The sequence below is a fragment of the Capsicum annuum genome, chromosome 5, assembly GCF_002878395.1.
Source record: "Capsicum annuum cultivar UCD-10X-F1 chromosome 5, UCD10Xv1.1, whole genome shotgun sequence".
NCBI lineage: Eukaryota > Viridiplantae > Streptophyta > Magnoliopsida > Solanales > Solanaceae > Capsicum > Capsicum annuum.
The window spans coordinates 2,939,829-2,965,448 of record NC_061115.1 but is presented as its reverse complement, the minus strand read 5'-3'; the positions used below and the strand labels follow the sequence as shown (position 1 = coordinate 2,965,448).

Below are 25,620 nucleotides of genomic sequence, written 5' to 3'. Positions count from 1 at the left end.
ATTTTTTTACTAAGATTAGAATAATTAAAAAAAAATCACCTACTTTATATAAATTTAAATACATACTTAAATTGAAGCACGTAAATATACTTATTTATATATTATTTCTAATGCCTAATATAAAAACTTCCAAATGATTATCTAAACATCACACATTTCAACATCAAAATTCAAAAATCGTTAGTCTGCCCTATTTATCCACGCGCCATTTCACGCGCCACCGTTGAAAACTCACCGGCGATGGAGCATCCAAACGGTGCGGAGCAGAAGAGTAATTCGGGTCAGGAGTCGGATCGTGTTCAAAAACCGGATCCGAAATCCGATCCGGAACAAACTGAAAGTACCAATGAGAGTAGTAAATCGGAGAAGTTGAGGAAATCGGTGAGGTGGAGCGAGGAATTGGTAGACGAATCGCCGGCGCCGGCGCCGATGCGATCTGTGCCGTCCGACGAACGTGGATCGAATCCTTATATAGCTTATTCACCTGCTCCGGAAAACAATTCCTCTTCGTTTAATATGAAAGGTAATTGTCAAGCTTTGTTTCAATTTGTTTGTCTGATTTTGACTTCACACGAAGTTAAAAAGAAATTAAATACTAGTAGATACTTATTCAATTCGTTTGTTTGATTTTGACTTGATACGAAGTTTAAGAAATTAAATATTAAGAAATTAAATAGTAGATATTTATTCAATTTGTTTGTTTGATTTTGACTTAATACAGAGTTTAAGATATTAAATAGGAAATACTTATTCAATTTGTTTGTTTGATTTTGACTTGACACGAAGTTTAAGAAATTAAATAGTAGATACTTATTTGATAGGTAGAATGTACCAAAATGCTCTTTGATTTTGTCGTATTTTCGGAAAGTTGAATTGAAGAGTTGTAGAAAAGGAAAGATGCATTGTTTTCTAAGCGAGCTGAAAAGGAAAGTAGGACAAAGAAATTGAAATGTTGTTCGGACTCTTCAAAAATGTTGTTGCACCATGTCGGATCCTCCAAAAGTATAAAAGTATGCTACTTTTGAACGATACAACATACATCTATTGACATTTTTGAATAGTTCGAGCAACATAGGATATTTAAAGATCTAATTTTTGAATTGGTTCACTATTTGTTTAAAAGTTGCTTTTTTTTTTTTCTAGCTGTGAAATCCTTCTCCATATACTCACTTTGTTTCAACTATTTGTATGGTTTTGACTTGTTGCGGAGTTTAAGAAAGTAAGTAAGAAGATTTTTGAATATTATGGTCGGTGTTGAACGAAAGATACGTAGAATGTAACAAAATGTGCGTTAATCTTGTGGTCTTAACATGTCAAGCATGTCATGCAGAAAGTTAGAACTAAAGAGTTGCCTAAAGAAATAAAGAGAGATTCTTTTTGAAACATACTGAAAAAGGAAAGTAAAACAAACAAATTGAAACGGAGGGAGTACAAGTTATCGCCTTCTGTAAGGTTTTTGAACTGAACAAGAAAAGATAGGGCAGAGGTTTATGCATCCTAAGGTGTCAAGGCATTAAAAAAAAATTGTTTGGAAATGCAATTAGAATTCGACTAGACAATTCTGAAACTTTGAAAATTTTGAGCAATTTAGCTCTCAATTCCTGTGGTTTTGATTGTAAATGTGAAAACTTTGGCTTTGGAGCAAGCTGTTCCCCTGAAGTGGATGATTGATTATGTTTGATGTGAGAGCTTTTAAAAGACAGAATATCCCGCAAAAGAACATAATTTGAGGGGTTAGTTTCTCATACGGTCACTCAACTATTAGTTATCATCTCAGAAAGTGATTCTTCTTGGAGTTCAATCTTTCTCAACAAAGATAGTGACTTCTTGAGATAATAACTATTTTATGAGTGATCATCTTAGAAGTCAACTCTCCTTTTAGCGGACAAAATGATGAAAAGAAAGTAATGCACTGCTATATCATGCTTAACAGAAACAATGGAGAGCGTCAAAGGTGTGCTTGGTAGATGGGGGAAGAAGGTTGGTGAAGCAACTAAGAAAGCTGAGGATCTTGCTGGCAACACATGGCAACATTGTAAGTCATTCCTCTTTCATTTTGTGGGAATCTCTCCATTGTGTGTGTATGTATTAGTCTGAAAAAAGGTGTCAACAGTAATGTATTGTGGTCCTCCATGCTTATGTATTCTCTCTCCTATAGATGAATCCTTGGAAGAACTAAGAGATACCTTGTTTGTTCGGACACTTTGTAAGAGAACTTGTACTAGTGGCACGAAAGAAAACTGATGTAAATTTTTAAGTAACATAGGACTGAAAAGAGGATTTCAATTATTTTTATTTTACTGCACTCTTATGCTTCCACTTTCACATTTAACAAGCAGAGTGTAACACGAGTTTCAAACTTTGTGGCCATAAGCTTTGGAGTAGAGAATGCTCAGGTTTGGAGCATGATGAAATGAACTTCAGATTATATTATTTTGAAATTTATCTTGATTATATGATGCTTATGAAAACATAGCTTCCTTAAGCTCAAAAAGATTGCAACTTGTTGAAAACTGGCAGTGCACTTAGAATGGGCCCTCAAAGAAAGTTAAGGCTTTATTTCTATTCATACATTTAAACTCACATTTAGTATAGTGCCCATATGTTTTACTTGAGTAATATATTTCATACTAATAATTGAGAATTCCATAGTCCAGTTCCTATGGATTTCTAACACTTTCACTTGAATATTATCTGTAATTCTCTTTTGTTGAAATGGAATCATCTGTGATTCTCTTCATTTGGCTATCCTTGGAATGCACGGCGATATGAGCAAATGTTACTTTCTCAAAAAATAGCTACTATTAAGTGACTTCAGTTATTTTATTTAAGAAGTTGTTTCTTAGAGAACTAAGACAACCATGAGTGCAGTATGGTAAAAATAACACCAATTAAGGATATAGTGGAGCAGTGATATTCGTGTGTAAGTGAACTACCCCCGAAAAAAAACATAAAAGGTTTTACGAATGTGTGGTGAAGTTGGGGTTCGAGTCACCAAAGGATCGAAGTGGAAAAGAACCACAGCTGGACTTGTGCAAGAGATAGTTTGGGTTTTATTCTTTTTGTAAGTAGAAGTTTTGTCTTATTTAATTTTTTTTAAAAATATAGTATTACTATGGCTTTTTAAAATGTTTAAGTTGAAGTTCTGATTTGGAGATGCAGCACCAAAGTGGAGAAAGAAGAGAAAAGAGAAAAAATAAGAATAGAGAGGTACCTGGTAGAATAGTTGAGGTGCGCACATGCCCACACACATCGTTGTACGAATTAAGAGAATAATTAGAGAAGAATGCGAAGATATCACTATACCCTATGAATGTGGATTGTGGAGGAACACTTTAAAAGGAGGGGAAGATTTTAGCGGCAATGTATCTTTCTGGGTAGGGATGAGAAGAGGGTTAGGTTTTGGAGGGTATAGTTGGTGCAGGAATCATACCTTTTTTTTTGGATAATTGATAACATTGTATTCTTCAGCTAGAGGATATGCTGGAAACCTTTAAAGATTCTTACAAGGATCCTAAGAATTCTAAAAACAGATCTGAACCCTCTAATCCCAAAAAGATTAGAGATACAATGCAATTCCATTTAACCTTGTGAATGGAATTGGATATATCTTCAAAATTCCTACTATTCCTCTCCTTCCACACAGTCCACCAAATGCAATGTGGAATTAGATTCCACCAGATCTTCTCTCTTGCTACCTCCTCTCCTGATCCAACACCTAAGTAAGTCGTCAGCTGTGTGTTCTGGCATAGTCCATTTTACTTCTGACAAGTTGAGAAACATGGACCATATTTGTGATGTGAAAGGACTATGTAACAAGAGGTGACTTATTAGTTTTCCCCGACTTCCCACATAAAGAACACCCGGGAATTATGATTTTTCCTTTACTCCTCAAAACTTCATGTGTCAAGCATGCCTTTCTTATAACCAGCCAAGTAAAGCACTTAACTTTTGTTGGTGCTGAGTTCCTCCAAATCTATTTCCATAGGCTCTGGTATCTGCTGCGTTGTAAATTTCATTCCTTCTTGTATGCCCTGCCAACTGGGAAGATCTGGTCCTCACTTTGAGACCATCTTATTACATCGAAGGCAGTGTTGGTGCCTGCAAAAACACCCACTTCCTCCAGGGATCATATTTTGAGAATTACATTCCCAAATTTATCGCTTATTTTATCTTTACCTTTCTCAAATAAAATTTAAAAAAGTTATCTATTATTTCAAGCCAAAAGTGTGTGTATATATGTGTATATATATATATATTAATTTTTTTTTTTTTTTTGATAAAGGTAATGTTGTATTCATCGGCATTGAGGATAATGCTGGAGACCTACAAAATATTGTTTCACAGCAAAAACCAGTAAATAAAACATACTAGATTACAGGTTTCCCATAAATCCTCTAATTTGATCATCTTCTTCTAATCCTTCTTCTTTACACCAAAAATAAAAGGTTGACATACATAACCATTTGACTTTCTCAATTGGATTAGCCTTGTTTTCAAAGCACCTGTTGTTCCTTTCCTTCCAAATAGACCACCAAATACATGATGGTATTATGCTCCACCACTTCTTTTGAGTTTTGCCCTCTTCTCCTCATCTGATCCAGCAACTAAGGTTCCACAATTCGGTCTGTGTAGCACCCAAAAAAAGGTTCCACAATTTTGTTGTCACTCTGCAATGTAGAAACAAGTGGCTGTTGGTCTCCTCTACCTCATTGCATAGAGAACGCCAAGATACAATCTGGAATCCTTTCTTCTTCAATCTCTCATGAGTAGAACAAGCTCTTCTGGCCACCAACCAAGGGAAACATTTTATCTTGGTTGGTACGTTGATCTTCCAGATCTTCTTTCAGGGCCCTATCCTGCAACCTTGTAGCTCCTTCACTTCCTTGGTGTATAATCTATTAACTGAGAGCATCCCATCTCTATTGTGCCTCCATTTGATAGTCTTCCTCTTCTGATAGCCCTGTGCATCCATTCAAGACTTGAAGTAGCTCAGTAACTCTTCCAATCTCCCAATCATTAAAGAATCTTCTGAACACTATGTTCCATCCCTGCTGGGACCAAACACTAGCCACTGTCTCTTCTGAGTTAGTGCTCAAGGCGAAAAGGTCTGGAAACATTTCCATTGGTGTCACATTTCCAATCCAGTTCTCCTTCCAAAACAAGGTTTTAGTGCCAGTTCCCACCTTGTAAACAATGTTTCTGCTCAGGTCAGGCCATAAATTCCTAATGGTTCTCCACACTGAGACACCATAGGATATTTCCAAAAGGATATTACGTTCCATCAAGGTTGAAGGTATCTGAGTGGAGAAATTTTCTGGGATTTGAGTTTAGTGGGAATTTACAAGATTTGGAGGTGGCTGAATTCCAAAACTTGATTGTCGTACTTCATAAACTAAGCTTACCTCAGGATAACAATGTCGGGTGGAAGTGGGGGATAGGGAACAAACAATGGAATGGTTTTATAAAGATAGTAAAGTCATTCTATGAAACGCTACTGGTTAGAGAAAACATTCCTTTCCACATTGCTCAATTTGGTTTCTAAGGTGTACCAACTACCATGGAAGGTGTGTTTTTTCACTTGGTTAGCAACAAGAAAGATGATATTGACGGTTGAGAACCTGGGAAAGAGGGAAGTCACTTATGTAGTTTAGGAAGTCCTTCATAATCTATTCACTTTACTTAAATGTAGAAGTCTTTCACAAGCACATTGGTTATGTAATGTATTTTTAAGTGGGTGTTTGGATTGGCTTATTTTAAGGTGCTTTTGACCTTTAAGCATTTTTTTTAGTTTTGGTGGTATTTGGGTAAGTAAGAAAGTGCTTTTAAGCATTTATTTTTAAGTTAAAAAGTGTCAAAATAAGCCAAAAGCCAAAAGTAGGGTAGTACCAACTTATGGCTTTTGGCTTTTAGCTTATAAGTTGCTTTTTTAAAGCCAATCCAAACACCTCCCAGTCATTTGCACAGTGATGAGTGATACCTCATTTGCACAATGTTAAGCACTTCTCAGCTCACCCTTTTGCTACATAGAGGCGAAGTATGTACTAGGGCTACGTATCAGTCGGTTCGATTTGGTTATAAAAGTTATCGATTTTAATTATTCATTATCGGTTTGTATATATGCCAAACCGTTAAAGAACCATTAAGATGTCGGTTAATCGGTTATCGGTTTATTGGTTTTTTATCGTTATCAGTTTGGTTATCGGGTTAACCGTTAACATTAGTATAATTTGATGTTTAGGCAACTAGAAAAATCTGCACAGCTTTAGACTAGCCATACATCAACGTTCAAGCAAAATATAATGTCACAGTCACACAATGTCCAAGCAAAATCATAAGCCAGCTGCTAACAGTCCAACACATGGCTAGCAGCACTCTGCACTTTGCAGTTTGCATCCAAAACAAAATACGAACAATTCAAACTTTCACACAATTCAAACTACTATAACTGAATCCTAATGCGACGGTGCTCCATCCTCTCCAAACAACGCTCAACATGCTTTATCATGCATCCTGTCCCGATTTTCTGCGTGTAATTATGAACATTACCACACTGAACACACTTTTCTTTGCACCATCCATCATCATTCACTTCAAGCATTTCATGGTGATTCCAAATAGGTGATCGGGCTTTAGGTCTACGAAGTGGAGGCATGATGAAACCTAATTAACAAAGAATCAAAGATATCAACATTAGTAACACAAAGAAAAAGGATCAAATAGGCATAATTCAGGATCCATAATGAATTTTTTGCTACAAAATTTAAAGAAACTCTAAGTTATGCATGAGAGATACACTATCATCGCATGGTCAGAACATATAAAATACAAGATGTTCCCCTGGTCACATGCCCTCGCATTCCCACACACTTTAGCTCTCTTTTACATGTCAAATCACTCTTCAACATAGCCAAAACACCATCAGCATAAAACAATCATACAAACATGCATTTTCTGTATTTGTTACAGTGTGAGAGTACTGCAATGAGCATAATAAGAAATGAAAAGAGATGAGATGAGATGACATCACATTACAGTTGAAGAACAAGTGAGATAACAATGGTATCTTCAAGCCAATATAATTCTCAAACTACTTGCTTAAACAAACCACAAGGCATATGTGTTGTAAACAAACCACAAGATGAGCTTTGATCACCCTTTTAATTTAACCACGAAAAAATAAATTGTTCAATAGAGATCAAACATGCATTTTCTGTATTTGTTGGTCAATTTAAGGCATATGTGAGTGTATCTTTTCTCTTGTAAATAGGTTTGAATGTGTACCAATCAATTTGATGTGATTGTATTGTTATCTTAATTTTGTAACCATGACAAAAGTTGGGGCAAAGAGAAGACAAGAAAACAGTACTGGACTAGAGACAAACATAGAACACAAAACAGTAATGTACTAATACTCTTTTAAATAAATTAAATATTTTATTTTGAAAAATGACATAAATACAACAACAACAACAAACCCAGTGTATTCCCATCTGGTGGGGTCTGGGGGGTAGGATGTACGTAGTCCATACCTCTACCTCTGAAGAAGTAGAAAGGCTGTTTCCGATAGACCCCCGGCTCGAGACACGCGGTACCACACAAACACATAGTAAAGCACAGCACAAGGTTACAAGGTTACAAGATTACATAACATAAATACGGCACCCATAAGTAATATAAAACAGAGGAAAGCACACAGCTTCATAATAAAACCCGGGACACGGACTCCTAACAGGAATAAACCCACACCAAGTAGTTCCCTATCCTAGCGACTCAGACTGGCCCTAGTCCACTGCCCTGATTCGCGTCCTCCAGACCTTCCTATCTAGGGTCATGTCCTCGGTGAGCTGTAACTGCTCCATGTCTCGCCTAATCACCTCACCCCAGTACTTCTTCGGCCTACCCCTACCCCGCTTAAAACCATCCAACGCTAGCCTCTCACACCTACGGACCGGGGCATCCACGCCCCTCCTCTTCACGTGTCCGAACCATCTCAATCGGGCTTCCCGCATCTTGCACTCCACTGGTGTCACACCAACCTTCTCCCGGATGTTCTCATTCCGAACTCTATCCCCTCTAGTCAGCCCACACATCCAGCGCAACATCCGCATTTCTGCCACCCTCATCTTTTGGATGTGGGAGTTCTTAACTGGCCAACACTCCGCTCCATACACACAGCACCCCCGACGCGAGCTTCCACTTCATCCATCCCGCCCCAATACGGTGCGAGACATCCTCGTCAATCTCACCGTTACTCTGGATCACGGACCCGAGATACTTGAAACTCTCCCTCTTACCTACCTCCTGTGATTCCAGCTTCACTACTACCTCATTCTCCCGCCTCACGTCATTAAACTTGCATTCCACATACTCTGTCTTGCTTCTGCTCACCCAGAACCCTTTAGACTCAAGGGTTTGCCTCCACACCTCTAATTTGTCACTCACACCCCCTCGAGTCTCCTCTATCAAAACTACATCGTCTGCAAAAAGCATACATCACGGCACCTCCCCTTGAATACGCCGCGTCAACACATCCATCACCACTGCAAACAAAAAAGGACTAAGAGTAGATCCCTGATGGAACCCTGTCCGGACCGTGAAATGCTCTGAGTCTCCTCCCGCCGTCCTCACCTTAGTTTTCGCTCCATCATACATATCCTTGATTGCTCTGATATATGCCAACGGTACTCCACTCACCTCCAAGCATCTCCAAAGCACCTCCCTGGGGACTTTGTCATAGGCCTTCTCCAGGTCGATAAACACCATGTGCAGGTCCTTCTTCCTCTCCTTATACTGTTCCACCAACCTCCGTACCAGGTGAATTGCCTCCGTCGTCGAGCGGCCAGGCATAAATCCAAACTGGTTTTCTGAAATAGACACTATCCGTCTCAGCCTCACCCCGACCACTCTCTCCCAGATCCTCATAGAGTGACTCAATAACTTAATCCCCCTATAGTTGTTGCAACTCTGGATGTCCCCCTTATTCTTATAAAGAGGTATCATGGTGCTCCACCTCCAAGCCTCGGGCATCTTTGCCGTCTTGAAGATTTCATTAAACAATCCCGTCAACCACCTAAGACCAGCCTCTCCAACGAACTTCCAAAACTCGATCGGTATCTCATCCGACCCCGTCGCCCTACCCCTTCGCATTCTGCGAACAGCCTGTCTAACCTCTTCTACCTTAAAACGTCTACAATAGCTAAAATCCCGACACTCCTCTGAGTGCTCCAGTTCCCCTAACACAATAGCTCTATCCCCTTCGTCATTCAAGAGCCTATGAAAGTACGACTGCCATCTATTCTTAATGTGGCCGTCCTCCACCAACACTCTACCGTCCTCCCCCTTAATGCACCTCACCTGATCGAGGTCACGACCCTTCCTCTCCCTAGCCTTAGCGAGTCTAAACAACTTTTTCTCCCCTCCCTTCCCCTGTAACCCTGCATACAGGCTCTCAAAGGCGGCCGTCTTAGCTGCCGTGACTGCTAACTTAGCCTCCTTCCTCGCTAGCTTGTACTCTTTCCTGTTTACCCGCTTCTCCTCTTCGTCCTTACTCTCCACCAACTTGGCATACGCCCCTTTCTTGGTCCCCACTTTCTTCTCCACCTCTTCATTCCACCACCAATCCCCCTGATGGTGGCCGGCCCGGCCCCTAGAAACCCCCAACACCTCACTTGCATTCTCCCTGATGCACCTAGCCGCCCTATCCCACATACTATCCACGTCTCCCCTACACTCCCACACCCCCATTCCCGCCAACTTCTCCCCTATCTCCCACACATTCACTGGAGTCAAGCCGCCCCACTTAATTCTAGGTCTACACTCCCTACTCCTCCTCTTTCTATGCTTCTTTATACCCAAATCCATAACCAAGAGCTTATGCTGGGTCGAAAGATTCTCACTCGGAATGACCTTACAGTCCTTACACCACGCCCTATCCCCTTTCCTAAGCAACAAAAAGTCAATCTGGGTCCTGGCTACCGCGCTTCGAAAGGTGATCAGGTGCTCGTCCTTCTTCGGGAAGCCCGAGTTCACCACCACCAGCCCAAAGGACCTCGCAAACTCCAATAGGGTAGCCCCCTCTTCATTTCTCTCCCCAAAACCAAAACCACCATGCACATCACCAAAGCCTCCCGGTAGCGCCCCGATGTGCCCGTTGAAATCTCCTGCTACAACAATCTTCTCCGAGCTAGGCACGCCTCTCACCACCTCCTCCAAAGCCTCCCAAAACCGCATCTTCTCCTCCTCCTCCGATCCCACTTGCGGCGCATAGGCACTACATACGTTCAAGGTAAACCCCCAAATGACCAACTTAATAGTCATCAACCTATCGTTGATCCTCTTCACCTCTACTACCTGACCTCTAAGCTCTTCATCCACTAAGATGCCAACTCCATTCCTACGCCTCTCGCTCCCAGAGTACCACAGCTTGTAACCATCCACATCCCTAGCCTTAAATCCTACCCACTTGGTCTCCTGAACACACGCAATGTTGATCCTCCTCTTCCTAAGGGTCTTCACAAGCTCTATGGACTTGCCCTGCAGGGTCCCTATATTCCAAGACCCAACCCTCAGCCTACCGTCACTACCCGCACGCCCTCCACTACTCCCCCCGCGGCCAAACCTTGGCCTCCCTCCCACTCCCGCCCTTTCCTCATCCCCCGCCCCCACCACGGCCCCCCGCCCCAACCCCCTCGGACATGACCCTATCCACCCATTACTGCCCACAGCCACAACTGGACGAAAGTATAAGAGAATATAAAGATAATATAAAGATATAAAGACATAAACGATGGTAATAGCAAAGCAGCAGCAAGTAATACAAGGCTCACACAAATTCAAAGAAATACTCCAGCAACCAAACTATACTCAATTACTAGTATAATACGAAGAATGCAGAATGAAGAATGAAATAAGCAAAGGTTAGAAGTCACCAGATTTCGCTTGTAGACCAAGCCGGCAACCAAGCCCCGCGTCGACCTGCTGCCGGGGGATTTCGCTGCTGAGATGGATCTGCGGCTGCTGGCGACCGAGCGGCGGTTGCGGCTGAAGACCGAGCTTCGGCTGCTGGACTGTTGTACCGGCGCCGGCGGAGGGGGGGGGGGGGGGGGGGGGGGGGGGGGACAGAGGGGGGGGGGGGGGGGGGGGGGAGGGGGGGGGGGGGGGGGGGGGAACCGGCGTTCGGCGACGGATGTCGGCGTCGGTGACCGGCGGTCGGGGCCGGCGGTCTGGTTGGGTCGGCGCCGTAGGTCGGCGACGGCGATGGGGTCGGAGACCGGAGCGCGGGAGAGAGAGAAAGCCGTTCGGCCGGCGACGGCGGTCGACACCGGGGACCGGTGATCGGGTCGGGTCGGCGCCGACGGTCGGCGACGGCGCCGAAGGCCGTGGGCCGGGGCGAGGCGAGAGAGAGAGAGGCTAGGGAGAGAGAAAGAGCCGTTAGAGGCTAGAGAGAGAGAGAGGGGCTAGACATCAAAAATGACATAAATAACTTCCAATTAGCAGACGCAAGCTAAAAAAAAAATCTTTACCACAAAACAGTAATGTAATAATCCACCTCAACAAATCTGATAAATACAATCACCAAATGTAAGGCTCTTTTCTTACCTTGTTCAAGTTGTTATATGTCATCAACGCTAGGTTCTTTTCCATGTTTGGTCAAATCGAAAGAAATTAAAAGAACAACTAAACAAGTCAAGACTCAAGCAACAAAAATATTAAATAAATAATTCACCAAATGCAAGGTTCTTTTCTTACCTTGTTCAAGTTGCTCAAGAGAATCTAAATCCTCCTCGACACTTATAGGTTGTGATTCACTTCGAAGCCAATCTTGTAGACACATTAGTGTTTGTACCAATTTAGGAGTCAATGAACTACTAAATGAATCAAGAATATGGCCCCCAGTACTGAAAGCACATTCTGATGCTACACTTGAAAAAAGAACAACTAAAATATCCGATTTTAGTGTATTGCTTTGGTGGAAATATAACTCGGCTAGATTCCCCTTTCTTTCTGAGATGGCTATAGGAACAACTAAAATATCTCGAGCCATCTCAGAAAGAAAGGGGAATCTAGCCGAGTTATATTTCCACCAAAGCAATACACTAAAATCAGACTTTCCAACTTCAATATTTTCTGCAAGATATTTATCCAATTCCGACTTAGAATTTCAGTCTCCACTCCCAGATGTGTGTCTACTCAACTCCTCATAAAAGTCACCAATATCTTCCACGAGCTTGAACTAGAAGCCTCCACTTCTGAAGATAGTTTAACACCTTTATCTTTTGAAGCAGACTGTGAATACTCATCAAACAATGATTGCATGTACTCTCGCAGATCTTTTTCTATAGTTGACACTTTATCCCTAAACATCTTAAGTGCAAAACTAAGAGTGGCAAATTTGTGACTAGGATCCAAAACACAAGGTATAAAAAGCATCTTATTCATTTTTTTTGGATCACCCCGATATTTTTCAAATTTCTTCTTCATGTTTGTTTCCATTTGAGTCAATACACTATCATCACTTGATATCAATTTTGTCAAGTAAAAACCAACTTGACAAATTTCAAGAAAATGAATATTTGATATAATATACAATGATCCAGATACCTTCAAAGTAAGCTTAAAAAATAATTCTAGAAATTTTGCAATTCTTTTTACACTTACCCAATCACTACTCAAAAGTATACCTGTAGGTTGTTCATCCACAATATCACCATCACACACGGATATGACCAAACTCGAGATGATGTGCCAAACCAATATCACGATCAACTAATTTAAAATTGCACCCTCATCTTCAATAGCCTTGTTCAACATCAAGTAGGTGGAATTCCACCTTGTAAGAACATCTAAGCATAAAGTTTTCTTTGCAAGATTTTCATCTTCACAACATTCTTGAAAGGTCTTCCATCTAGCAGGAGATTGCCTAATGTATCTCACTGCTTGCCTAATTCGTTCAATAGACAATTGCTTCTTTTATACCATCCTCAACGACAAGGTTTATGATATGCGTCATACACCTAACATGAAGATACAGTCCAACTGTATCTCATTGCTTGCCTAACCCGAATCATGGGTCAAGCAAGCACAGTGAGATACAGTCTTTATGTTAGGTGTATGGCGCATATCATAAACCTTGTCGTTCAGGATGGTATAAAAAAAGCAATTGTCTATTGAACGAATTAGGCAAGTAGTGAGATACATTAGGGAATCTCCGACTAGATGAAAGACCTTTCAGGAATGTTGTGAGGATGAAAATTTTGCAAAGAAGTCTTTATGCTTAGATGTTCCTACAAGGTGGAATTCCACCTATTTGATGTTGAACAGGGCTATTGAATATGAGGGTGCAATTTTAAATTTTGTTGATCGTGATATTGGTTGGGTACATCATCTCGAGTTTGGTTATATCCGTGTGTGTGATGGTGTTATTGCGGATTAACAACCAGTGGGTACACTTTTGAGTAGTGATTGGGATAGTGTAAAAAGAATTGCAAAATTTTTTGAATTAGTTTTTAAGCTTACTTTGAAGGTATCTGGATCATTGTATATTACATCAAATATTCATTTTCTTAAAATTTGTCAAGTTGATTTTTACTTAACAAAATTGATATCAAGTGATGATAGTGTAATGGCAACAAACATGAAGAAGAAATTTGAAAAATATTAGGGTGATCCAACAAAAATGAATAAGATGCTTTTTATACCTTGTGTTTTGGATCCTCGTCACAAATTTGCCACTTTTGGTTTTGCACTTAAGAAGATGTTTGGGGATAAAGCGCCAACTATAGAAAATGATGTGCGAGAGTACATGAAATCATTGTTTGATGAGTATTCACAGTCTGCTTCAAAAGACAAAGGTGGTAAACTATCTTCAGAAGTGGATGCTTCTAGTTCAAGCTATGGTAGTGGAAGATATTGGTGACTTTTATGAGGAGTTGAGTAGACACACATCTGGGAGTGGAGACGGAAATTCTAAGTCGGAATTGGATAAATATCTTGCAGAAAATATTGAAGTTGGAAAGCCCGATTTTAGTGTATTGCTTTGGTGGAAATATAACTCAGCTAGATTCTCCTTTCTTTCTGAGATGGCTCGAGATATTTTAGCCGTTCCTATTTCAAGTGTAGCATCAGAATGTGCTTTCAGTACCGGGGGCATATTTTTGATTCATTTAGGAGTTCATTAACTCCTAAATTGGTACAGGCTCTAGGGTGTCTACAAGATTGGCTTCGAAGTGAATCACAACCTATAAGTGTCGAGGAGGATTTAGATTCTCTCGAGCAACTTGAACAAGGTAAGAAAAGAACCTTGCATTTGGTGAATTGTTTATTTAATATTTTTGTTTCTTGAGTCTTGACTTTTTCAGTTGTTCTTTTAATTTCTTTAGATTTGACCAAACTTGAAAAAGAACCTAGCATTGATGACATATAACAACTTGAACAAGGTAAGAAAAGAGCCCTACATTTGGTGATTGTATTTATCAAATTTGTTGAGGTGGATTATTACATTACTGTTTTGTGGTAAAGATTTTTTTTTATCTTGTGTCTGCTAATTTGAAGTTATTTATGTCATTTTTTAAAATAAAATAATTATTTAAAAGAGTATTAGTACATTACTGTTTTGTGTTCTATGTTTGTCTCCAGTACAGTACTATTTTCTTGTCTTCTCTTTGCCCGAACTTCTGTCATGGTTACAAAAATACAATCACATCAAATTGATTGGTACACATTCAAACCTCTTGTATACAAGGGAAAAGATAAATTCACATATGCCTTAAATTGACCAACAAATACGGAAAATGCATGTTTGATCTCTTCTGAACTTATTTTTTCGTGGTTAAATTAGAAGGGTGATCAAAGCTCATCTTGTGGTTTGTTTACATCACATATGCCTTGTGGATTGTTTAAGCAAGTAGTTTGCGAATTATATTGGCTTGAAGATACCATTGTTATCTCACCTGTTCTTCATCTGTAATGTGATGTCATCCCATCACTTTTCATTTCTTATTCTGCTCATTGCAGTACTCTCACTGTAACAAATACAAAAAATGCACGTTTGTGTAATTGTTTTATGCTGATGGTGTTTTGGCTTTGTTGAAGATTTATTTGACATGTAAAAGAGAGCTAAAGTGTGTGGGAATGCGAGGGTAGGGGAACATCTGATATTTTATGTGATGATAGTGTATCTCTCATGCATAACTTTGAGTTTTGTGGCAAAAAATTCATTATGGATTCTGAATTATGCCTATTTGATTCTTTGTGTTGATATCTTTGTTAATTAGGTTTCACCATACCTCCATTTCGTAGACCTATAACCCAATCACTATGAAATGCTTGAAGTGAATGATGATGGACGGTGCAATGTAAAGTGTGGTAATGTTTATAATTACACACAGAAAACCGGGACAGCATGTTGAGCGTTGTTTGGAGGGGATGGAGAATCGTCGCATTAGGATTCAGTTACAGTAGTTTGAATTGTTCGTATTTTGTTATGGATGCAAACTGCTGCTAGCCATGTCCTGGCCTGGCTTATAATTTTGCTTGGACATTGTGTGACTGTGACATTATATTTTGCTTGCACGTTGATGTATGGTTGGTCTAGAGCTGTGCAGATTTTTCTAGTTGCCTAAACTTCAAATTATACTAATGTTAACGATTAACCGATATCTTAATGGTTCTTTAACGATTTGGCATGTATACAAACCGATAACTTTCATGACCAATATGCAGCCCTATTTGGTACTATTTTTTTTGCTGAAGTGACACTTTGGGGCTGAGGGAGTACATCATTTGAGTTTCAGAAGTGCCGTATCCTCCCCCTTTATGTGCTACTTCAGTCAACTTATTTTCTCTCTTGGGACTACTTCCTATATATGATTGCAATAGCTTAGCCTTTTCATTTCCTTCGTGGGGATGAGATGGTGTGGCCAGGATGAGGAGGGCTTATATATGTTAGACTTCTAATGTGTTTCCTGTTTTTCATGCTTTGTTTATAGTTACTACGTTATGCCATATGCAATTAAACACTCCTACACACTCGACCCCCAACCCCAAAAAATAAACCCTATTCATGCAATAACTGTTGTTTCTTTCATTGGCTTGTATAGTGAAAACGGGCCCTAGCCTTGCTGATGCCGCATTGGGAAGAATTGCTCAGGGAACGAAGGTTCTGGCAGAAGGTGGCTATGATAAGATATTTCGGCAAACATTTGAGACTGTTCCTGAGGAGCAACTTCAGAATTCATTTGCATGTTACCTGTCCACATCAGCTGGTCCAGTTATGGGCGTATTATATGTCTCCACAGCTAAGCTTGCCTTTTGTAGCGATAACCCTCTCTCCTACAAAGCCGAAGATAAGACCGAGTGGAGCTATTATAAGGTATGTTAAGCTTTGTCTTTCAGTACTTGAAGCGCCACAAGTGCTTTGTCTATTAGTTATACTTAGTAGTTATCTGTCGGCCATTCATAGCACTAGTAACTATCATATATACAGCCTTTTCAATACTTGCTACTGAACAGGAGAGGTGATTGCTAGGTTGGAGAACACCACTTAATACCAACTTGGTGTAGGTTTCCTATTACCATGGGGAAATGCGGGCTAATATTGATGGTCATCCCTTCCTGGATGACAGGATGAGCAAGCATGATTTATTTTACTTACCCTATTTCTTCTTGTTGTAGTTCGTTCACTCAAAAATATCGGCCGTGTATGTTCAATATTAACTGCCTGAAACCTTATGTCATATGGATAATTGTATGATGCAAGAAACTGGGACTTTCAGGTAATTCAGAATATAGTTGAAGGAGACCTTTGTGCGTACACAATGATACTAGCTATAGGTCGATAGTTTCTGCAGCTTGGATCAGAAAAATGTACTCACCATACTTTTCCTGTGTTGCAACTTGTAACGCACTTAAATCTTCCAGCTTCACTTTCCAATCAGGGTACTGCAGCATTTATGTCTTGCAATGTACCGATCATCTCAAGTTTATGAATCATCTTATTCACTGATCTAAATAAACAACAGTGCAGCTTATTTCCTATTGCACACTCTAATCATCATCTTCTGCTCTCCAACTAATTGGTTAAATAGTTGGAGAATGAGAAGCTTGCATGCAATTAGTTTCTTGCCAATTCTGAAGCCACAAGAACCATCAGAGAGGGTTAGAGTATTCATTGTACCCATTTTTATGGATCTTGTGTCACTTGTTTTTTTTTTTTTTTTTAATTTATGACGGTGGTGTCCGGGTAGCATACATGCACCTTGACTATGCCACCGGGTATCTACTATCTCCCTCCAGCACAGGTCCCAGGTCTGGTATCTTGGTTCACTTGCTTGGAAAGGGGAAGTAATTATTATTGCATGAGTGGGACCTGGAATCTTCTGTCACTTGGGAAGGGGAGTAACTATTATTGCATGTGGGTGTGTCTCACTAGGTTTCAGAAGAAAAAAGAGGGTTTGGGAAGGTGAAAGTGGGTCCAATAGGGGCTCTATGGAAGGTGGCAGAGGGAGGTTTGACTAGAAGTTGTAGAGGATGCAGTATCAACTAGGCGATGAAAGCATAAAGGCATTACATGCCTGCTTTTCTGTAGATTAATTCAAAAGAGGCAATTCACCAAACTGCCTTGTTTGTATTGAATGAATAACACACTCCTTTTGGTGGATAAGTTTACGAACAAGCAAAACTGCAAAAGGGCTGCCAAATGGTGGTTATTGTAACTACTGGTTTACAGTATGCAGCTTAGGGATTATTATAGTTTTCAAAATTGTTCAAGAGCATCTGGTCCCATTTGCTCTCAATATGTCCTTTTCTCTTTTGAAAAAAAAGAACACTTATTTACAGTGAATTCACATCTCCATTCTGTGGGCCAATTTATTGTTTGTTTCTTACAAAGAAAAACGTGGTACATATTATATAATGTGAATAGTGTCTAGTTATGGAAATATAATTCAACATTGCATTCCATCTCTCTCAGGCACTAATCTCAAGACTCCAACCTAAAGGCCCTTTTGGCCAGTAGGTACCCTTTTCCGGTGGACTTCCTCTGCCGGAATCCCTATTTCTTCTTCCTCTTTCTTATCAAACCTTTCTTCCTTCATGGACAAAAGGATTTATTTTAGGTTAGGGGGGGAAATTCTACGACCTGACTGCAACCAGTTCAGTCTCGGAGTTTTGTTATGAATGGGTGGAAAGTGCACGGTTGTATATGAGGAGAATGAAGCTCAGTAGGGGTGCACTTAAGTGGCTATGCAATAGACTTAAAGAAGCGTCAGCCATTAAAGGAAAGTCATTTAAGACCTGGAAGTGCAAAGATGTTTCCATCAACATTTACTGTTCCTTAAAGTTCAATAAATTTGGTAGGTTTATCTCTGTTATTTCAGTTAATGGTAACTCCAGAACTGTGATCATACTACCAGAAAACACTTTTAATGAAGGGTGGGGGGGACTTGTCTAAAAAATCGAAGAGTTCATTAACCAGAAGTCAGGCATGCCAGTTTCAAATACAGAACACGGTGGTCCCTTTTCTTTGGAACTCAGGGGAGAAGATAGTTACAAACAAGTAATACAACGACAAAAATGGAGCACTGAAAATCGAAGTACAACATCATCAACATTTGCTGATAGCGACAAAGGTCCACTGGGTAGATGTCTTGTGGGCAGATTCCCAGATTACGACGAGATACCCACCAGAAACGAAGTTAGAAGATGGGCTCAACAGATATGGATGGGCATTCACAACCTTCAGATTTATGACATGAATGGAATTCAATTCCTATTTGAGTTTCAGTCAAGACGGGATACAGAACGCATACCCATGGGCAATTGGAGACGGAAAAACTATCCGCTACATCTTGAATGGTGGTCGCTGACGGCGGGAGCTTTTCCGGTAAACACCAATTTTGAGTGTTTTTGGGTCCGCATCCTAGGTCTTCCTCTCCAGCTCTGGAACGATAAAGTGATGACCCAAATTGGAGACTTATGCGGTGGATGGTTGAAGACGGAGGAAGAGACGCAACTGAAGAACCACCTGAGATGGGCCCGAATCCAAGTGAAAGGGCCAAGAGAAAAGATACCTCCCTCCGTCGAGATCAGCGACGGCAAATTCATATTCCCCTTACCGACTTGGGTGGAAGCTCCGGTGAATTACCGGAAGAAGACAGAGGAGGAAATCCGGGCCCAAGATGTCAGGACGATGTATGGAAAAGAAAAGGCTATTGCAAACTCTAGTCTGTAGATGATTGAGACAGATGAGAGGCTTGGGAAAAACAATTCAAATGTTTATCCAGAGGTTCTGAACAAAAACCCTTGTACTTCAATTATCAGAAGTCAAGTGGTCAATGCAGGACACGTGATTTCACACGTGGAGGAAGTGGACCCAAAAGAAAAGGGATTTAAAGAAGTTCAGTGGATCTGTGGGAATTGTTTTGGGCTGCCTAAAGCCCAACAACTTGAGAGCCTTTTTTTATTACTAAAGCCCAACAACTTGAGAGCCCAATTTTTATTAAGACCATGAATTTTCCTCGCTCAAACCAGGAAGAGTTACGTTTCTCCCCAATCTATGAAGAGCATACTACAAATTAATGGATATGTCTAATGGGCTTACTACAATCTATAATCTATGAAGAGCCAATGCCTATACAGATGAAAGAACCACTGACAGAGAAAGAAATTGAAGACAAGGCTACCATTTGGGTGCAATCCAATGTCCTAAAATTCAGCCGGAAGTTTGGAGCAGCTTTCGAAGGCTGTGACAGAATAGCCTTTGAGCTATTTATGAAGATAGACCAAAAGAGAGGGTATGCAGATCAAATGAAGAAGGCTAACAAGAAAAGCAATAATCAGAACAACATCCCAAAGGAGCTGAAGAACTTAGAGTTCAACATGAACTTCAAAGACGGGGAACCTAGAGGTAGAGAGAGAACAACACCTTTAAGAATCAAATGAAGATCAAGATCATATCTTGGAATCTGAGGGTTTTGAACGGGGGGAATAAAAAGAGTTTGGTCAGAGGTCTAACTAAGCAATGGGTGGCTGACGTATGTGTTTTTCTTGAGACAAAATTGATTTGGGGGGAGGGGGGGGGGGGGGGTTACAATGTTATTCAAAGAAGTTTGGCATAATAGGTGGATGGGGGAATTTCATTTAGATGTTGTGGGAAGGGGTGAAGGGATTGTAGTGATGCGGGATAAAAGATATTGGAGGGGGGAGTTGATTAGGTCTGGGAGGCAGATGCTTACTTGTAAATTAGTAGGTATAGAACATAATATTTCTTGGTTTCTGAGTGCAGTTTATGCCGATTGCAATAGAGTGACCAGAAGAGAATTGTGGGAGGAGTTAGTGACTATAAAAAACTCTTTTGAAGGGCCATAGGTGGTGTGTGGTGATTTCAATGTCACAAGGTATCCTAGTGAGAGGACTGATAATCATAGTTTAACTGAGGCAATGACAGAGTTCACTGGTTCCTTTATTATAATCAGTGGGAGGAGATGTTCTCACAGATCAGACAAAATGTTCTCCCAAGAGTAGGATCAGATCACAACCCCTTGGTTCTGAATTGTGGAGAACTAAATCTCAGGAAGATCTATTTTAAGTTTGAGCAATGGGGGTTGCAGGTTTCAAAGAAAAAGTCAAAGAATGGTGGGCATCATTTTCAGTTAGTGGTTCAGCTTCCTTTATGCTAGCCACAAAATTGAAACTGCTTAAAGGGAAATTAAAGGAGGGGGGGCTAGAAAACAGAGGTAACTGGAAACTTAAGAAGGAAGATATTCTGAATCAGATAGCAAGCCTTGAAGAAATCCAGGATCAAAGAACTTTGAGTGATAATGAGATGCTTCATAAAGCTCACCTCTCAAATCTGTATGCTGAAGCCTCTAGAAATGGGGAAATAGCATGGAGGCCAAGATCCAGAGTGCTATGGCTTAAACAAGGAGATAAGAACACCAAGTATTTCCACAGAATTGCCACAGCTCACAGGAGGTTTAACCTAATTGAAAAATTAGAAGTAGAAGGGAAGACTATTACTGAACCGGAGGAGATCAAACAAGAAATTGTAAGCTTCTATCAGGAAACAGAAAATTGGAGGCCAGACTTCAATTTACAGGGGTTTGAAGAAATAAATGGGAAGGAGAAAGAGTGGCTGCAACGACAATTTGAGGAAGAGGAGGTCTTAGAAGCTCTCAAGCTGTGTGCCAGTGACAAGGCTCCAGGCCCGGATGGTTTCCCTTGAGTTTTTATCATAGCTTCTGGTAGACCATCAAGGTAGATATCATGAATACAATGAAACAGTTCCATAACAATCAAGTTTTTGAGAAGTGCCTCAATGCAACTTTTGTAGCTCGAATCCCTAAAAAGGTGGGAGCTGTTGAATTAAGGGACTTCAGACATATAAGTTTGATAGGTGGAGCTTAGATAATTGCTAAACTACTGGCAGAAAGGTTGAAAAGGGTAATAGGCAAGCTGGTCAACAAACATCAAATGGCCTTCATTAAAGGCAGACAGATCATTGATGCAGCTTTAATAGCAAGTGAGTGTGTAGACACTAGGCTCAAAAGGGGATCCATATATTATGTGCAAACTAGACATAGAGAAGGCATATGACCATGTCGATTGGGGTTTCTTGATCAAAATGCTAAAACAGATGGGTTTTGGAGAGAAATGGCTCAAGTGGATTGATTTTTGCATTAAAACTATTAGGTTCTCTATTCTTGTAAATAGAGAACCTGCTGGTTTTTTTCCATCAGAAAAAGAAAAAGGACTCAGGACTCAGGCAGGGAGATCCTCTTTCTCCTTTCCTTTTCATTCTTGCCATGGAGGGTTACAACAGCATGATGAGAGTGGCTACTCAAAACCAGTGGATAAGAGGTTTCAAGGTGGGAAATCTTGCCGGGGAAGAGATGCGGATATGTCATCTACTCTATGCAGATGACAGAGTCATTTTCTGTGAAGCCAAGGCAGACCAAATTGCCTTCATAAGAATGTCACTTGTGGTTTTTGAAGCAGTATCTGGTTTGACAGTAAATTGGAGGAAGAGCAACATCTTTCCTATAAATGAAGTTCCTCAACTGCAAAATCTGGCAAACATTTTAGGGTATAAAGTGGAGCAGCTTCCCACCACCTACCTAGGGATGCCTTTGGGGCACAAACACAAGGAGTTAGAAATATTGGATGGCATCATTGAGAAGACTGTGAAAAAATTGGCTAATTGGAAAGCTCAGTACATTTCTTTTGGGGGGAGAGTGACCTTAATAAATTCAGTACTAGACTCACTGCCTACTTATGTAATGTCTTTATTTCCCATCCCAACTAAGGTTGAAGATAGACTTGACAAGCTGAGAAGAGATTTTCTGTGGTTGGGTAACAAAGAAGGAAAAGGCCTGCACTTAGTTAAATAGCAGAATGTACAAGCAGTCTGGTGGCCTTGGTATCAGAAATTTGAGATTACAAAACAAAAGTTTTCTTTCAAAATGGTTATGGAGGTTCACTACCGAGACACATGCTTTGTGGAGGGAGGTGATAGTATGTAAATATGGTTTGGAAGGGAATTGGTGCTCCAACTCGGTGAACAACACCTACGATGTCTCAGTGTGGAAAACAATTAGGAATTTATGGTCTGACCTATCCAGAAATATTGCTTACAAGGTGGGATCTGGTACTAAAACCTTGTTTTGGAAGGAGAATTGGATTGGAAATGTGACATTGATGGAAATGTTTCCAGATCTTTTCTCCTTGAGCACTAACTCAGAAGAGACAATGGCTAAAGTTTGGTCACAGCAGGGATGGAACATAGCTTTCAGAAGATTCCTTAATGATTGGGAGATTGGAAAAGTTGCTGATGTACTTAAAGTCTTGAATGGATGCACAGGGATAGGAGGAAGACTATCAAATGGAGGCACAATAGATATAGGATGCTCTCAGTTAATAGATTATACACCATATATTAGGGAAGTGAAGGAGCTACAAGATTGCAGGATAGGGCCCTAGAAGAAGATCTGGAAGACCAAGGTACCAACCAAGATAAAGTGTTTCTCTTGGTTGGTGGCCAGAAAGGCTTGTTCTACGCACGAGAGATTGAAAAAGAAAGGATTTCAGGTTGTATCTTGATGTTCTCTATGTAATGAGGTAGAGGAGACTAACAGCCACCTCTTTCTACATTGCAGAGTGACAACAAAATTGTGGAACCTATTTTTGGGTGCTACACAGACAGAATGGATCATGCCAGAACATATATCAGATCTTCTTATAGTTGCTGGATCAAAAGAGGAGGGAGCAAAACTCAAAAGAAGTGGTGGAACATAATACCATCATGCATTTGGTGGTCTATTTGAAAGGAAAGAAACAACAGTTGCTTATTTGAAAACAAGGCTAATCCAATTGAGAAAGTCAAATGGTTATGTATGTCTACCTTTTATTTCTAGTGTAAAGAAGGATTAGAAGAAGATGCACAAATTAGAGAATTTATAGGGAACCTGTAATCTATTTTATTTTCTGGTTTTTTGCTGAGAAACAATTTTTTGGAGATCTCCATGCTGATGAATACAACATTACCTTTATCAAAAAAAAAAATTATATAATGTGAAAATTTATCCGCACATTCTTTTCACTTTCAAGAGAGAACTTCCCCTTGATAATCCTAATAATATATCAAAGTCACAGGCTGAACATAAGCCTTCAATAAACTTTAAGTGATACACATTCTGAAAACTTATATGATAACCTTGCAACTAATTTGGTATTTACAGAGTTTTTATTTTGCATTCAATGAGCGTGAAGAGATTTGCCATTAATTGAGTATGTCACCACGCTACCTAGTTCTTATTATTTGGACATGACCGACCTCACTGTGTATCAGGATAACCTCCTCTTCCCTTAGTTAAGTAAAAACTCAAAATCTCCCCAAACTTGTCCTATTAATTAACCTGGCTAAATGCTTGTGCAGTAAATTTTCACTTTCTTCATCTTGACCGCAGTTCTTTTTTGGGAAGATTGTACTTTCGTAAACACTTTAGAGAATTCCAAAACTATGTTGCTCGGACTCTTCAAAGATGTTGACCGGTGTTGCGGATACTCCAAAAGTAGTATTTTTTTGGAGAATCTGACTCGGGTGTGACAGTATTTTTGGACAGTCCTGAGCACCATAGGTCCAGAGTGCCCAAATCATCTATTGCACTATATAGCGTTGATCACAAAGATAATTTGAAGACGTGGTTAGCATGGAGACTCTGAAACTTTAGTTGCGAAGCCATAAATAGAGTGTTTGAGATGTGAAAAATTCTGTATTATTAGGTCTTGCAAAAGATGTTTTATGGTGGGAAACAATGTTTTCACTCATGACGTGTGTACCGGGAGAGTCAATTCGTAATTGTCAACACATCTGTCTTCTCTTTTGCATGTTTTCTTTAATATTTGATGGACGTTATCTCATTCGATTGAACTGTCATTTGTATCCATATTATCTTCTATTTGGTTCATTCAGTATCGAAGTGTTACGATCAATTAGTACCTTGGACGTTTCCCTGCTTCACCAGTTTTGATCCTTGATGATACCTTCCAATTTGACTTTACTTCTGGGAAATCTAAGCTATGTTGGTCGGACTCTTCAAAAATATCCACTGATGTGTCGGATACTCCAAATATAGTGTATTTTTGGAGGATCCAACACGGGCGTGGCAACATTTTTGGAGAGTCCGAGCAACATAGCTTCTCAGCATTCATGTCTCATTCATCAAGTGTTAGTGAGCATAATATCTGTAAATAGTTGTATAAGGTTTCATTTATCTTTATTCTTGTACTTAATTTACTCATTGAAGGAATAATGGTTTTTACTTTCTTTACCATGATATCTGCAGGTAGTTATCCCATTACATCAGCTTAAGGCAATTAATTCTTCGTCAAGCAGGACTAATCCATCTGAAAAATATATCCAGACTATATCAGTCGATAACCACGAATTTTGGTTTATGGGATTTCTAAATTACACCGGTGCAGTGGATTGCCTGCAGGAGGCATTACAAGCACGCAACTTACAATCTGTGTGAGTCTCTGTTGTTGGTCTTAATTTGCGCTGAGAGGGCGCGATTCATGATACAGAAAGGTGGATTTCCCTAAAGTTCCATCCGATCGCCGTTGAAGATTCTGAAGATAAATTATTAGAAAGAAACAAGAAGTACTTGTCTGCCTAAACGAAACTTCTCTGATATCCTTCGAGGTGAACTCTGATATCACTTTCGGTAGATACAACGTTAAATGAACTGCTTCCTGTCTCTAGTATCTGTTGTATTGTATAACATTGATCGATGAACGAGCCTAAGAATGTGAGGCACTTATAACAGCACCTACACCTTTTGTTCTGCTACATTAAGCTTGTTTTACCGTACTCCCTTTCCCTTAGTCATCGTTTTGGGCTATTTACAATTGATCTCGAGTGCTTTTGTATATTTTCGTTCTCACGCGCTCAAGTGTGTGACTCAGTGGTTAATGTATATAGTTTGATTCGAAAGAGATGGCGTGTGCACTCGTTGGTGACAGCACGAATCTGCATTTCGATCCAAAGGTCTGTAGTTGGCATAACGCAAGAAGTCAACTTGTTATGACTATCGAAACATGGCATTATTCCTCCATTTGCAT

At 40.1% G+C, this 25,620-nt stretch overlaps 1 protein-coding gene across 1 annotated transcript; it reads left to right on the top strand.

The window, feature by feature from the left end:
* Positions 1-83: 83 nt before the first annotated feature.
* Positions 84-25,369, top strand: LOC107870148 (GLABRA2 expression modulator). The gene is made up of 4 exons (XM_016716581.2): positions 84-523; positions 1,934-2,035; positions 16,101-16,372; positions 24,843-25,369. The coding sequence occupies exons 1-4, from the start codon at positions 241-243 to the stop codon at positions 25,029-25,031; spliced, it is 846 nt and encodes a 281-aa protein (XP_016572067.2). The 5' UTR covers positions 84-240; the 3' UTR covers positions 25,032-25,369.
* Positions 25,370-25,620: the final 251 nt, after the last annotated feature.